The 16,745-nt window shown below is 42.8% G+C and overlaps 1 protein-coding gene across 1 annotated transcript; it reads right to left on the reverse strand.

Moving 5' to 3' along the window:
* Window positions 1–2,306: 2,306 nt before the first annotated feature.
* LOC141334078 (uncharacterized) lies at window positions 2,307–6,287 on the reverse strand. The gene is made up of 2 exons (XM_073839229.1): window positions 6,050–6,287; window positions 2,307–5,760 (listed from the first exon to the last, which is right to left on the reverse strand). The coding sequence occupies exons 1-2, from the start codon at window positions 6,219–6,221 to the stop codon at window positions 4,889–4,891; spliced, it is 1,044 nt and encodes a 347-aa protein (XP_073695330.1). The 5' UTR covers window positions 6,222–6,287; the 3' UTR covers window positions 2,307–4,888.
* Between the last annotated feature and the right edge of the window lie 10,458 nt (window positions 6,288–16,745).

Below are 16,745 nucleotides of genomic sequence, written 5' to 3' on the forward strand. Positions count from 1 at the left end.
CAAGAAATGCACAAACGTGATTTAGCGTACAATAACGATTAGTATATTACATTAAATAGATTAAACTTTAAAAAAATCTATTTTTTGACTAAACATCTTCTCTTTGCATTTACACCGTTTTGAGCAGCAGGTATCGTCAACTTGGGATGATTCTAGCGATTAAAACCAGTGAATCATTGACTCAGAGTTTGGAAAAGATTTGTTTCCATACTGTAGAGTATACGGAACGCCTTGTAAACAATTAAAAACAAACTTGAGCTGAAACACAGGCGCAGGAGCGCGGCACAGCCTTTTAATGTCACATCACTGGATCAAAATAAAAGTCTTGTTCACACACTGCCACGTCTACAATCCCAAAAGTGAGACTGTGTTCTGAGTTGACTTTTCCAATTAAAAAAATATATGCAAACTTCTGTAAAATGTATTTTTTGGTTACTCTTTGAATTCAAACGCTTCTCCCTCTAAATGTATTATTAATTTATTGCTATGTCTTGTACGTTCATAAATGTAAATGTTTAAAGAAAACTTCCTATTTTATTTTTAGGAAAGATTTTTTGGTTACTCTTTGAATTCAAACGCTTCTCCCTCTAAATGTATTATTAATTTATTGCTATGTCTTGTACGTTCATAAATGTAAATGTTTAAAGAAAACTTCCTATTTTATTTTTAGGAAAGATTTTGATGTGTATGTAAACTCTTTGAATGATGTGATTCTAAGTTAATATAGTGTGCTTTGGATTAATGTATGTACCTCTCATTGTCTTTTCTTCTTATTCTGTCTTTGCATTTGTATTTGTTGTTCTTTTGTTGCATAATAAATAATAAATAAATCAACCAATAAAAAAACACAATTCCAAAAAAGTGCATAGATATTTAGAAATAATGATATAAGAAAACACATACAATAAAAAAAATAAAACATGTCAGAGGTATTCAGATTTGCTGTCTAATTGAGTGTTGAAATTCTGTATCACATGTATGTTAGACTCTGTCTAAAACACGGGTGCCCAAACTTGGTTCTGGAGGGCCGGTGTCCTGCAGAGTTTAGCTCCAACTTTCCTCAACACACCTGGGAACTTTCTAGCATGCCTAGTAAGGTCTTGGTTAGCTGGTTCAGTTGTGTTCAGTTGGGGTTGGAGCTAAACTCTGCACCGGACACCGGACCTCTAGGACAGAGTTTGGTCAACCCTGGTCTAAACGGCAAAACAGGCATGTTTGATATTGGATTTTAAAGCTGACTAAACAAACAAACTAAATAAACAAGTATTTATACTTCTATTTCACATTTATGTAATTCACCCATTTACTTCATGCATTAATTAATTTACACATTAATCTATTTCCATGTCCCAGCAGGCACACAATGTCATTAGACATTTGGTTCAATTTTGGTTACAACGTGGGGCAAACAAAATCCATTGTCAGTTATACATCTAATGTCAGATTTGATGTTTTTAGGTTGTGCTGTAAAGTAACCAAATTCCAACATCCATTTGACGTCAAATACTGACATTTAGTCACGAATTACGGTAACCAAATTCCAACATTCCAAACAGCATAATAATGGAGAACATAACCCAACACCCCCTTACCATCATAATGGTAAATTCAACAAATTCACAAAATAATATATCCTACAAGATACAGGCAAAAAACTTCACCACCTTGAGAAGGTGATGAACATGCAAGTAGAAAATATGACAGAGTGGGGTAAGATGAGCCTTTTTTTTTTTTATACTTATGTGGTCCTCAAGATAAGGGCAAAAAAGAAGTACAATGAAAGTAATTTTCAGGATGTTTCCTATCAATTTAAATGATCAAAATGTATCTATGATAAAGGGATCTAAAAATATGGCTCAAAACCAGCCAAATTTTGAATTTCAGTCTTTAATTGTCTTTAATTTCTGAAACAATATGTTGAACACCAAAGTTGAAACCTTCTCAAAAACAGACTCAACAGAGTTTGTAGTGTAAATGTTCACATTTTTGGTTTAAATGTGACTAATATCAGATTTCTAGTGTGAACAGATCATGGTTCTGAACTGGCCCTCATGTGCAAACAAATGATGCAAACAGGGTTTCCAGGTTTTTAAAACAAAATCTGCCCAATGCCTCTCAAAACTACTCCAAAACTAGCCTAACCATGTTCAGGGGGTAAATACCACGTTAGAGGGGTTTGGTCAACCCACAAATTTGAAAAACAACCAGCAGCAACAGTGGAAAAAGTAGCCCAATTCCGCAAAGCTATGAAGATTTGGCAACACTCGCGCAGCATGCCGTCATACAGAAGTAAACATGGAGGATAGTAAATGATTATGTCTTTAATAATAATCTGATCTGCTGCAGAGGCCAGCAAAATTATGCACAGGTAATATGAAAAATAAAAGACAAGGATGTGACAAAAGACAGTAACTTTCATGATATGAGCCCTCATGTTTTGCTTGTGTATAGAGTTGTAACTGTAATGTTTGTGAGTTCTTTCACAACTGATAACATTGAGTAGTATGAAAAAACTTTTAGGTGACTTTTCACACTGCGGTCACATTGCAAAACATCTGACCTTTATCGGATTTAGTACCACAAATGGAAGAAATTCCATGTGGTTTGTGCTGTTCACATTGTCATGACAAAATCAGATCTGAGTCACATGTCACAATTCAGGCAGGAACACACGAACAACGACATAGTAAAAGACGTACATTTAATAAATCCAACGGAAAACAGGAGACACAGGAACACCAGGAGATAACATCAAAGACTGACAGGGATTGTGGAGAAACACACACCTTATATACACAGACTAATTACAAACACAGGTGCAGACAATGAGGAAGAAACCAAAACACTCAGATCTGCAGGGGGAATGAATGGGAGAAACCAACATGAAAGTCTGGGGGTGTGACATTACCTCCCCCTCCCGGAAGGCGTGTCCTCGCGCCGACAAACGGGAAACAGCAAACAGTCTCAGGAGGGGGTTTCGGCGGAGGACGGACTCCCGGGAGGGGGGCAAAAGATGGAGTCCTGGGTGGTGACAGAATAGTCCATGGAGGTGATGACGGAGAGAGGAGCCAAGGAGGTGACAGGAGGGGGCTGGGGCTGGAGCAGGAGGAGCCAGGTGAGACCCAGAACGCAGCCATGATGGAATGCCACGGAGGAGCCGATGGAGGGAGGAGCCATGGTGAAGGAGAGGCTGACGACTCCATGGGGCCGACCGACAGAGGCGGAGCAGGTGGTGGTAGAGCACAAGGCGGAGACGGAAAGCCGATGATCTTGGGCGACACCGCGGATCCGGAGGGCCAAGGCGGAAACCAAGGCTCTGGCGACCAAGGCGGAGATGGAGATCCGCGGCGGAACCGGAGCGACAGAGGGCCGAGGCTGTGCCTGCGGGAGGGAGGAGGTCCACAGAGCCGGTGGGACGGAGCGACGAGGCACAGCCGGAGGAGTACAGTCCAGAGGCGAAGGCGGGGCGACGACTGACCAGGGCGGAGCCGGAGGGACGATGGAGCCTGGTGGAGCTGGTGGATCAACGGGCGACGGCGGAGATGAGGGAGCAGAGAGCCGGGGTGGAGCCGCAGGGTCGGAGGGCCGAGGTGGAGTCCAGGACTCTGAGGCTGGAGGCGATGGTGAGGGATCCTCCAGCCATAACACCGATGGAGACTGGCAGACCCGCAGCGAACCCACCACACAGATGGTGGGCTGAGGGTGAGCAAGGGGACAGACAGAAGACAGCAGGGATTCACAAAGGCTTTACGGAACCAGCGGAGATTCAGGCATAGACAGAAGAGGGAGGGTGGGTGGGAAATCCAGGCAGACAGGTATTTCCATGAAGCAGTCTATTAAATCCCCAAAATCTTGTTCAAGCTCACCCTCAGTGGTGGTGCAGTGGGCAGGGCTCTCTACCGCCCCTTCTTGCTCCACGCAGCACTCCACCGTTGCAGATGTAATGGCCGGCTCTCGCACCTGGTCTGAAGTTATGAACCCATCGGCACTCCATACAGCTGTCGCTCCGGGCTTGGGCTTTCCGTCTACAATGGGTTCAGGCTCGTAATCCGCACGTCGGGGTGGCTGGCTGGGTTCTGGGTCTGGAGTGGTACTGGCGAGATTCTCCTTGGAACAGGTGGGGAGCGAGGTTCTGTTTCTCGCCAGTGTCCACTCCACAAACGCGCCGAAATCCGCTCGAGGGCCGTCCTCGGACGATGGCGCTCTGCATGACGCGTTGAGGCTAGCATCATAGAACGCACAGAGCGTGTCGTCTGAGTAGCTGGTGGTGTTTGCTACAAGCTGGAACATGATCGTAAATCCCTCAAGCGGTAAATCCCCCTGCTTCAGCCGGAGGAGGATGAATTCTGGTCGGAGGTGATACATAGTAGAGACACAACGGAAACAAAAGACTGTAGAACAGAACGATAAACAAAACGGGGTGGAATATGCAAAAAAAAACTGTATCGGTCGGTCTTTCTGTCACAATTCAGGCAGGAACACACGAACAACGACGTAGTAAAGACATACATTTAATAAATCCAACGGAAACCAGGAGACACAGGAACACCAGGAGATAACATCAAAGACCGACAGGGATTGTGGAGAAACACACACCTTATATACACAGACTAATTACACAGGTGCAGACAATGAGGAAGAAACCAAAACACTCAGATCTGCAGGGGGAATGAATGGGAGAAACCAACATGAAAGTCTGGAGGTGTGACACATGTGAGCAGAAAAAAAAAAGTTAAAAAAAAATATATATATATATATATATTTGCAGTTAAACACATGACAAACTGTAGTCTAATCACTCTGGTGTGATTGTACATGTTAAAGAGCTACTCAATGTCCGTCAAAACTCTGATCAGGCTTTTCTCCAGTGTGAATCTTCATGTGTCTTTTAGGGTTCTTTTTTGAATGAAACTCTTTCCACATTGTTGGCAGATGAAAGGCTTTTCTCCATGTGAATTGTCATGTGTGTTTGAAGTGCACTTTTTTCTGTGAATCTCTTTTCGCATCGTTGACAAGTGATAAGTTTCTCTCTAGTATGAGTTTTCACGTGGACATCAAGGCAATATTTATGTGTAAAACTTCTTGGACACTGAGAACACATAAAAGTTTTTTCTCCAGTGTGAATTTTCGTGTGTTTATTAAGGCTTGATTTTTGACTGAAGCTCTTTCCACATAGTTTGCAGGTGTACGGCTTTTCTCCAGTGTGAATTATCATGTGGGCATCAAGGCTGTGTTTATGTGCAAAACGCCTTTCACATTGAGAGCATGTGTAAGGCTTCTCTCCAGTGTGAATTCTCATGTGGTTTTGAAGTTTGTCTTTTCGAGTGAAACTTCTTCCGCACTGTTGGCAGGTGAAAGGTCTTTCTCCAGAGTGGATTCTCATGTGAACATTAAGGCTTCCTATTTCAGCAAATGTCTTTCCACACTGTTGGCAGACAGACAAGGGTCTCTTTCCAGTGTGAACTCTCATATGGTAATTAAGGTTTCCTTTTCGAATGAAACTCTTTCCACACTGTTGACAGCTGTAAGGCTTTTCTCCAGTGTGAATTCTCATGTGGACTTTAAGGTTACCCTTTCTGTTGTAAGTTTTTCCACACTGTTGGCAGGTAAAAACACTTCTTTTTGCCATCTTTTGTGCTTTTGTTTCAGTATGTGAGCAGCTATATGATTTTTCTCCAGACATGAAATAATGTTTCTCATGCTGGAGATCATCTTCCTTTTCATTGAGTTCTTGACTCTCCTCTTTCAGTGTCATCAGGTCTAATGCAAAAAAGACAAATCCAAATCAACACAATTTTTAATTGCTCCAAGAAAAATTGAGATCTTATACACACTAAACTATTAAAGGATGAGTTAAATGTAATCTCAAAACATATTCCCATTATTCAAAGTGATAATGATAAAAAAGAGCAATTGTATAACCTTATAATAGAACTACTTATTACAACACTGATAAGACATTCTTCAAAAATATCATTTATTTATTTTTAGAGCTGGACATTTTAATAAGGATCAAATGATTGAGTTCAGCTTTGAGAATGAAACCAACCTGTTTGTTCCTCAGTATCTTCATGTTTGACTCTAAATGCTTCTTCAATCTTTGCGTCTTCACTCTCCTTTTTAATTAAATCCATCTTTTTTTGTTCCTCAGTATCTTCATGTTTGACTCTGGATGTTTCTTCAATCTTCATGTCTTCACTCTCCTCTTTAATAAACACCATCTTTATAATAGTGTGTCACGTGGATCTCAGTTGATTCAGGAGGGTTTTTCTGTGTGTTTGGACACTTTTGTCCTGTTTAAGATTATAACAATTAACAGAAAGTAAATTATTCTCAAAAATGAATGCAAACTAAATCTCTATGTGCTCACTACAGTGGTCAGTGCACTGGTAAGAGACTCAGTCAGAGTAATAGTTAATGGGAAATTACCAGACTAATAGATATTAGGCATATTTATTCTTTATTTTTGTCAGTCAATTATTTGTACATTACTTTTAATAGATTACACTTTCATGAAAACATTTGCAGTTTGTTAGTTATCATTATACATGTTTGTGTTTGTTCTAGTTTGTTGTCACTGAATGAGTCGATTCAAATCACTGAATCATTTCACCAGTGATTTGGGTCAGATGATTCGGATTCGCATTTTCTCTCACTTTCTACTTGAACGACGTAGCCTACTGATTCACATTTAAGGAGCAAAATGAGTCTCGCATTTTCTGTTATTAATATGAGGGTGCACTTTACTCGCAAAAATCACAAAGCATTAGCCTACAATATTATATTTAAGATTGACTCTTTTGCGTAGCTTGTAAAAACTTTTAAATTGACAACAGTTTGCATTTATTAAATTACTTTAAACCACAAACCTTTCTTCAGTCGAATCACAACAAATGCAGGGCTAGGGGCGTCGCTTTATGACGTCACATCACCAGACCAAAATAAAAGTCCGGTTTATACACTGATGTGTTTTATGTGCATATGATAATGCATTTCCACTATTATTAGCATGGTAAATCTAGAAACATTTATATTTTCGTTTTTTTTAATTTATGTACATTAACAACACTATACTTTGTGTTTTCTTACCTTGCTATTTATACATAAAACTAGTTTCACTGCTGCATTAGTGTTTCTATAATGTTTCTGAGGGAGTGACTGTAAATCTGACATAAACTCTTTAATCAATCTCTTATTAATTTATTTACTTTTTTCCCATCTTGTGGAAAGTCATTAAAACACTATCATGGATGTGTTTTGTTTGTTTGTTTGTTTGTTTGTTTGTTTGCTATTGTGGCGAATGAGAACACAAAAATATATTTGCTGCAGTTTACTTTACATAACTATGATGACTGTTACTTCTGAAAACCCTGGAAATGTGACTAATTCATGAGTGATTATAACTGCGCATGCATACAATGAACTCAACATGATTAATCTATATTTTTCGTTTCATTATTACAATACTATGAACAATAATCTACAATAATTATCTTATTTTCATTTTGTAATATTGAAGCCTGTACTCTGTTTTTTTATTTAATTTAATAATTTGTATACTTTTTGTTAACGTTTTAGGTTTGGTTAAATGTAACTCTTTGACCGAAAGGACAACATATTTAATAGGTAATTATATAAAAAATGCATTTAAAGCTGGAAAATATGCCCGTTTTACACACTAATTTAGGCTGTTAAATGGCATATTCCTGTTTTTGACCTGCAGGTGTCACCAGCGCTTTATTTATTTAGACATAATTTTAAGTTAAGTGAAGTACGAAATAAAAATGTGTATACACTATGTACATTATCTACAATACAATAACTGTTGTAATATATTCTATATTATTTAATGGTATGTAATTAATTAACACTTATACAGAATTATAATGTATTTGTTGAAATAAGATATTACAATTAAATATTTATGTTTATTAAAAAAAGGGTAAGAGAGAGGGGGAGGAAAGAGAGAGAACATTATAATGACTTGTGATTCAATGTTTAAATTGGAATTGATTAATGATCCTATTTATGTTTAACATATTTGGTAGCATTAAGATCATAGCAGCACTAAACATTTGTGTTTATGTTAGAGAAGCGATAAACACATCAGACTTCATGGTTGTTTTCTGTGGGTCCCGTAAATCACCAACAGAACGCAGATGGTCTTCAGATAGATATCAGCTGCCAATTAGCCCTCTGCACACAAACACACTTTCAACGGGTATTAATATATACTTTATTACTATTAAATAATCCGTACCAAAATAACTAATTATCAAATTACAAAACAAAATCATAAGGAACAGAGGTGAATTATATAAACTATACATTAAGAAAATATATATATGTGTGTGTGTGTGTGTGTGTGTGTGTGTGTGTGTGTGTGTGTGTGTGTGTGTGTGTGTGTGTGTGTGTGTGTGTGTGTGTGTGTGTGTGTGTGTGCACTTGGATGGGTTAAATGCAGAGCACAGAATCTGAGTATAGGTCACCACACTTGGCCACACATCATGTCCTTTCCTTTTGTTTCGGTTCTTGGGCTGACCAACAGAAGGTTTTGGTGACTACAAGGACAGGCAGAAATGAAGGATATAATGCAGTGTGTAACAATTGACTTTTCTGTTAATAATAGAAATACTCATTGTATTTTATCAGCTTTGAATGGTCATTTATGTAATCATAAAAATAATTTTGTTTTAAGATTTTATTAATGACCCTAATACTCGATATTTCTTTAGAAAACTTGTAGGGTATGAAAGCACGTTGTTTTCTTTTCAGTCACATGCTCTTCTTGGCTTCCAAACTTTATTTTTTCACATTGAAACGGTTCTGTAACATTCTGTCTGGAAGGTTGTGTTGCAGAATGTGCTCCCTGTACCGTCCTGTAATGATGCATACATTATTTGAATGACTATTTCAGATGGTACACTTTTTTCTGTAGGATTTAGTCTTTGACAGTACAGAACCAGTTTTCAGAAAACACATGGTCATTGTCATCTGTCATTGTGATGGAGGTAGATTTTGTACTTGGCAAAAAGAAATCTTCTAGCACAGAGGTCTTCAACACTGCTCCTGGGGACCCACTTGAAGGGACTGAGTTTGAACATGAGTTGATGTGTGTGTTACATTGCTATTGTCAATAGTGATGTTGACAGGGTGGTAGTGCTAAAACTAATACATTGATGGAGTCTGTAGAGTGTCTATGTGACGGTGCAAACAGAGACGAGGAAGCAAATGCAGTGCAATGAATATTTATTGAAACAAACAAGGTGAACAAACTGCAACGTGGTGAGATCTCTCAGCTGGGGTGACACAGGGGCTTGATGACTGCGGTGACGTGGCGTGATGATCCCGTGAAGGTGAGTAAATCCAGAACACAGACGAAATACACATCCAACGAGACGAAGACACGACCAACACAATCCTGACAAGAACCAGATCCAGAATGAACTATCGACAGGGGAAAGGAGAACGGGGTGAGTATATGTAGCCGGAGATGATGAGGTGCACCTGTGAAGGACTGATTGGCAGCGTGCTGGGGAGCATGACGTAACGCACACACACACACACCACATGATCACGAGACAGAGAAAAACACAACAGATGCATGTACCGTGACAGTACCCCCTCTCCTAAGAACGTCTCCTGACGTTCCCAGCCTCCTGCACCTGTTGATTAAATTCATCAATAAGAGAGTGATCCAGGATGTCTCTGGCAGGCACCCAACTTCTCTCCTCCGGACCGTAACCTTCCCAGTCCACCAGGTACTGAAATCCGCGTCCCCTCCGTCTCGAGTCCAGAATGCGATTAACCGAATAAGTGGGTTCCCCGTCTACGAGCCGCGGCGGTGGAGGAACCGGGGTAGGCGGATTAATACGTGCAAAAAAAAACGGTTTAATTTTGGAAACATGAAACACGGGATGAATCCTCCTGTACACTGGAGGAAGTTTGAGGTGGACTGCCACCGGACTAATGATCTTGGTGACAGCAAACGGGCCAATAAATTTGGGAGCAAGTTTATTCGAGACGGAACGCAGAGGAATGTTCTTGGTAGAAAGCCACACTTTGGAACCGACGACGTATACGGGAGGCTTAGACCGGTGGCGATCGGCTTTAGCCTTGGTGCGCTCTCTCACTTGGAGCAGAGTCTCACGGGCTCTAGTCCAAGTGCGATGACACCTCTGGACAAAGGCGTGGGCAGAGGGGACCGCAACTTCGGATTCCAGACTGGGAAAAACTGGTGGCTGGTACCCTATACTACCTTCAAATGGGGATAGGCCCGTGGAAGATACTGGTAACGAATTGTGGGCGTACTCCACCATAGAGAGTTGTTGGCTCCAGGAGGGAAGGGTTTCTAGTGACCATACATCGCATCGTTCTCTCCAAATCTTGGTTGGCTCTCTCAGTTTGACCATTGCTTTGAGGATGGAACCCCAAAGAGAGACTAACAGTGGCCCCCAGTAATTTACAAAACTCTTTCCAAAATTTGGATACAAATTGGGGTCCCCTGTCAGAGACCACGTCCGTCGGGGTGCCATGTATCCGAAATACGTGGTCCACGACAGCTACCGCTGTCTCCTTGGCTGAGGGTAATTTGGGCAAGGGGATAAAGTGGGCCGCCTTCGAGAACCGGTCCACCACGGTCAAAACTACCGTGTTGCCCTGGGAGGGCGGGAGGGCGGTAACAAAATCTAGTGCGATGTGGGACCAGGGTCTCGAAGGGACCGGCAGCGGTTGAAGGAGTCCATCTGGGGGTCTGTTAGATGTCTTACCAATGGCGCAAACTGAACAAGCCAAAACAAAACTGCGAACGTCACGAGCCATAAGAGGCCACCAAAACCGTTGCTTGACCAACCGTGTGGTACGATTAACTCCTGGATGACATGCGACGTTAGAGCAGTGACCCCACTGAATAACCTCAGACCGTAATTCCTCTGGCACAAATAACCGGTTCGGTGGGCAAGCGTCCGGAGGCGTTACCCCTTCTAAGGCTGTCTTAACCTTCGTTTCGACCTCCCAAGTGAGAGTTGAAACGATAAGCGTCTCAGGAAAAATACTCTCGGGAGTAGGCGGGCGATCGGCAAGGTCAAAAATACGCGACAAGGAATCGGGTTTGACATTTTTGGAACCCGGGCGGAACGAAAGAGTAAAGTCAAAACGTCCGAAAAAAAGTGCCCACCGAGCCTGCCTAGAGTTCAATCTTTTGGCAGTCTTAATATATTCGAGGTTTTTGTGATCGGTCCATACAATGAAGGGTACCCCCGACCCTTCTAGCCAATGACGCCATTCCTCTAAGGCCAACTTGACTGCCAACAACTCTCGGTTACCAATATCGTAATTTGATTCCGCAGGAGACAGACGATGTGAGTAAAACGCGCAGGGATGCATCTTGTCGTCTGTGGCTGAACGCTGTGAAAGAACCGCACCTACCCCCACCTCTGACGCGTCAACCTCCACCACGAACTGACGTGAAGGATCAGGGGTCACAAGGATGGGAGCCGAAACAAAGCGGCTTTTCAGTTTGGTAAACGCAGCTTCAGCCGCGTCAGACCACCTGAACGTCGTTCTGGGGGAGGTTAAGGCTGTCAGAGGCGCGGCTAGTTGGCTGTAATTGCGGATGAACCGTCGGTAGAAATTGGCAAACCCCAGAAACCTCTGTAGGGCCTTACGGGAATCTGGGGTTGGCCAATCCACCACAGCCTGAACCTTCGCTGGATCCACACGAACTCCCTCAGCCGACAAGATGTACCCTAGAAAAGGAACAGACTGTGCATGAAAATCGCATTTCTCCGCCTTGACAAAAAGCCCATTCTCTAACAGCCTTTGGAGCACTCGTCTGACGTGCTGCACATGTTCCTGGAGAGAAGAGGAAAAAATCAATATGTCGTCCAGGTAGACATAAATGAACTGATCGACCATGTCTCGCAGCACATCATTGACGAGTGCCTGAAAGACCCCGGGGGAGTTGGACGAGCCGAAGGGCATGACCAAGTACTCAAAGTGCCCCCTAGGGGTATTAAAGGCGGTCTTCCACTCATCTCCCCTCCTGATGCGAACCAAATGATAAGCGTTTCTTAAGTCCAATTTAGTGAAGACTGACGCTCCCTGCAACCTCTCGAAGGCTGAAGATATCAACGGCAAAGGATAGGTATTCTTTACCGTGATATTATTCAACCCCCGGTAATCAATACAAGGTCGCAGAGATCCGTCTTTCTTCCCCACAAAAAAGAACCCCGCCCCCGCTGGAGAAGAGGAGGGTCGAATGAACCCGGCTGCTAGAGAATCAGAAATATATTTCTCCATAGCCTCTCTTTCAGGAGTAGAAAGTGAATATAATTTGCCCTTAGGCGGAGACGTACCTGGCAGTAAAGCACAGTCGTAGGGACGGTGAGGAGGAAGAGAATCAGCCCTAGACTTACTGAACACTTCCTTCAGGTCGAGGTACTCCGCGGGCACATTACACAGATCTGTCGTCTTTTCCTGCAACACAAAACCAAAATGGACGAACAGGCAGACACTAGACAGGACTCATGACATTTAATGCTCCACTCAGACACAGACTTAAGCTGCCAATCAATCCTGGGGTTGTGTTTGATGAGCCAGGGGTGACCTAAAACGACGGGTGCATGAGGGGAGTCCAGTATGTAGAAGGAAATACTCTCACGGTGATTACCAGACACCGTGAGAGTGACGGGTTCAGACATGGTGGTGATGGTGGGAAGTGTCTGACCGTTGAGGGCGTGGACGGCGATGGAACTGTTGAGGGGAAGGAGTGGAACATGATGATGCACAGCAAATGAAAAATCCATAAAATTACCCTCCGCCCCCGAATCCAGTAGTGCAGTGCAACGGATGTCGTGATGATGCCATGCAAGCCTAACCGGAAGGAGGGTGGAGGTAGATCTAGACGAGGGCTTGGTAGCGGAGATCCCACCCGACAGTAGCCTCACATTTACTGCCGGGCCTGCCCTTTTACCGGGCAGCTGGCAGCAAAGTGCCCAGCTGCCCCACAGTACATACACAATCCACGGGATCTCCGCCTCTCCCTCTCCTCCCGAGTAAGCCGAGCCCGACCCACCTGCATAGGCTCGTGATCGTCGAAGGGACTGACCGCATCATTGCCGCTGGCTCGAGATGGGAGTCCCTCCCCAGGGGGGAGCCGAGCGGGTAACCACCGCCGCTCGGCTCGGGAGAGTCGAGCGTCCACCCGCAGTGCCAGGTCGATCAGGGCGTTGAGGTCTGCGGGCAGCTCCAGGGCGTAGATTTCCTGTTGGACGCGGTCAGCCAGCCCATGCAGGAACATGTCCCACTGCGCCTCCTCGTTCCATCGGCACTCTGCCGCCAGGGTGCGAAACTCGATGGAATAGTCAGAAACGGACCTCTCCCCCTGCTTGAGGTCCGTTAGTCTCCGCGCAGCCTCTCTTCCAGTGGCTGCGCGGTCGAAAACCCTCTTCATCTCGGCGGCAAGTGCCGAGAACGAGGCACAACACGGGTCTTGATTCTCCCACACCGCCGTGCCCCAAAGGGCTGCCTTCCCCGTTAACAGGGTGAGCGCGAACGCCACCTTGCTCTCCTCACTAGGAAACGTGCGGGGCTGTAAAGAAAAATGCATCGTACATCTAGTGAGGAAAGCTCGGCAAAAGTTCGGCTCACCACTGTACAGCTCTGGTGGGGGAAGGCGGGGCTCCGGTTGATGGACAGCCCCAGATGGTCCAGGAAGGGGAACCGGAGCGGCCGGCATGGGCGGCGTGGGTGGCGCAGCGGGAAGTTGCATTTGTTGCATCCGCTGGGTCAGGTCGGACACCTGTGTCACAAGAGCTCGGACGGCCGTTCCCGTGTCCGTGGAGCTCTTTTCCTGGGCTTCCAGCCGAGAGATACAGGACATCAGACATTCTTCCAGAGTGAGACGGGTGGATCCTGCTGCTTCCATTGTTGGTCGATAGTTCTGTGACGGTGCAAACAGAGACGAGGAAGCAAATGCAGTGCAATGAATATTTATTGAAACAAACAAGGTGAACAAACTGCAACGTGGTGAGATCTCTCAGCTGGGGTGACACAGGGGCTTGATGACTGCGGTGACGTGGCGTGATGATCCCGTGAAGGTGAGTAAATCCAGAACACAGACGAAATACACATCCAACGAGACGAAGACACGACCAACACAATCCTGACAAGAACCAGATCCAGAATGAACTATCGACAGGGGAAAGGAGAACGGGGTGAGTATATGTAGCCGGAGATGATGAGGTGCACCTGTGAAGGACTGATTGGCAGCGTGCTGGGGAGCATGACGTAACGCACACACACACACACCACATGATCACGAGACAGAGAAAAACACAACAGATGCATGTACCGTGACAGTCTATTATGGATTGAAGTCATTTTTATATTTAATATTTAATAGTGATATTGCCATAGTTGTACATGGTGATACAGGAGGGTTTGTTGTAGGTGTTGCATGTGTGACAGTGAACTTGGGAAGCATACAGTGGCATATTGGGTAATGTGAATGTGTATTGTTGTTTTGATGATGTCTGCTGTGAGGTTCTGGGAGGTGCTGTGATCTATAGGGGACGAGGGTCCTGTCCCAAATGGCACTTCATGTGGACTTACAACTGTATATATATTGGTATTGCTTATGTATATATGTATTGCCAAATGGCCGGGTTGCAAAAACATCATAAAAATACAGAACAAAAAAAAAGCATAGTGGTTTAAAAAAAAAATCTTTTATTTTGTAGTTACTATGGTTTTACAACAAAACTGTAGTTTTACTATGGTTACTGTGGTAGAACCATGGTTTATTTTGGAGTTACTATGGTTTTACTACAAAGTACGGAAAAAAAAAACATTGTTAATTTTTGAAAGGGAGCGATCACATATAAATGACTTCTCTCCAGTGTGAACTCATGTGTCTGTCAAGGTTTCCTTTTTGGTTGAAACTTCTTCCACATTGCTGGCAGGTGAAAGGCTTCTCTCCAGTGTGAACTCTCATGTGGTCTTGAAGGTGTTGTTTATAATTAAACCTCTTTCCGCACTGGGGGCATGTCTAGGGTTGCTCTCCAGAGTGAATTCTCATGTGGTCTTCAAAGCGTTGTTTTTGACTAAAACTCTTTCCACACTCAGAGCATGAGTAAGGACTCTCTTTATGAGCTCTCTCATGGACTTCAAAGTTTTCATGTTGATCAAAACTCTTTCCACACTGATCACACATATAAGGTTGTTCGTGAATTTTCATGTGTGTGGTAAGGCTTCCATTTTGAGTGAAACTCTTTCCACACTGTTGGCAGGTGTAGAGCTTTTCTCCAGTGTGAATTGAAACATGTCTTTCAAGATTTAGTCTATGATTGAAATGCTTTCCACACTGTTCGCAGGCATAAGACTTCTCTCCTGTGTGAACTCTCATGTGTCTTTTAATACTTTCTCTTTGATTGAAAGATTTTCCACACTGTTGACAGGTGAAATAACTTCTTCCTGTCTTTCAAGTCTTTTTTCTTGAGGAAGTGATTTTAGTCTGTGAACAACTAAAAGATTTTTCTCTATTTATGAAATCATGATCTTTCTCTTCCATTTCATTCAGTACTTGACTCTCCTCTTTCAGTGGCATCAGATCTAAGGTGAAAAAAGACAAGTAAAAGTTAACCCCAGTTTAATGACACAAAACAACAGACAAAACATTCAAACATGTAAAGTGTCAAAACTAACATATAATGCACCCTATCTGCCCTAAGCCTGTGGTTCTCAATTCCAGTCCTCATGCTCCACCCGCTCTGCATATTTTTCATGCCTCTCTTAATTAACGCACCTGATTCTGATAATCAGCTCATTAGAATTGACCATATGCACAGATTACTTCCTTGTTTAGGTAAGCTACCTAAGTCGTTTCCGGTCAACTGTACTGTGCCGTAATATGAGGGTACTTTGTAAGTTTTCTCTACATAATCCATTCTCAATCGAAGAAAAGTGTTGTTTATCTAAGAGGACCAAACATCCATGTATACCGTTTCAAGAATGACAAACGCGAGTTTAAAAACATGCGCGAGTAAATTGGCTAAATATGCGCGAGTCATTGCTGTGATTGACAGTAATAACCGGATGAAGTTAGTGTTGGTTAAATATAGGCTATTTAATAGCTTTTACAGGTCCAGATAAAACTTAAAAGATGTAGTTATTATTATTATGCAATTATATACTTATTAACCCTCTGGGCCTCCTCATTAAGGGGTCACACTTGGCTCCCTCGCGGTCAAAAGTGACCGAAGCCTTAAAAAGTAACTTTTTTTTTTCTTCAGGAAAATCAATTAAATATATTTTTGTTTTATAATTAACCAAATTAAAGTGACACAGTGCTTCATAGGTCTTTTCAGCTTTTCTATTTCTAATATTTTGCAAAGTTGTACATATTGTTTAATTTTTTTAATAAAAATGTTCACACTTTGTCTTAGCTTTAACCCATTTCTTTACATGAATGTGATATTTTCTAAGTAAAACAATTAGCTGCATAAGAAAAGAAATTGTACTTTTAGAATCAATGGTATGTTGTACAAAACAAATACAACATCATACATTTCTATTTTAAAAGATGAATGTTCACCCAGGCCGTGTGTGATCTATCACACGTAAACGTCACTACTTGTTTACATGTGCATACTGACCTCTCAAAATTCGGGATGGGTACCGAAACCCGGTACTTTATCGGTCCCGGTGCCAAATTATAGAAGACCGAAGTATCGATAAGCTCTGAC

The sequence above is a fragment of the Garra rufa genome, chromosome 4 (genome assembly GCF_049309525.1).
Source record: "Garra rufa chromosome 4, GarRuf1.0, whole genome shotgun sequence".
Lineage (NCBI taxonomy): Eukaryota > Metazoa > Chordata > Actinopteri > Cypriniformes > Cyprinidae > Garra > Garra rufa.

What these genes read in the sequence shown, in the direction of transcription:
- LOC141334078 (XM_073839229.1), bottom strand. Translation starts at nt 6,221, where the DNA reads ATGGTGTTTATTAAAGAGGAGAGTGAAGACATGAAGATTGAAGAAACA. An exon ending in AGATACTGAGGAACAAACAG is followed by an intron (nt 5,761 to 6,049) that starts GTTGGTTTCATT and finishes TTTTTGCATTAG; the next exon opens with ACCTGATGACACTGAAAGAG.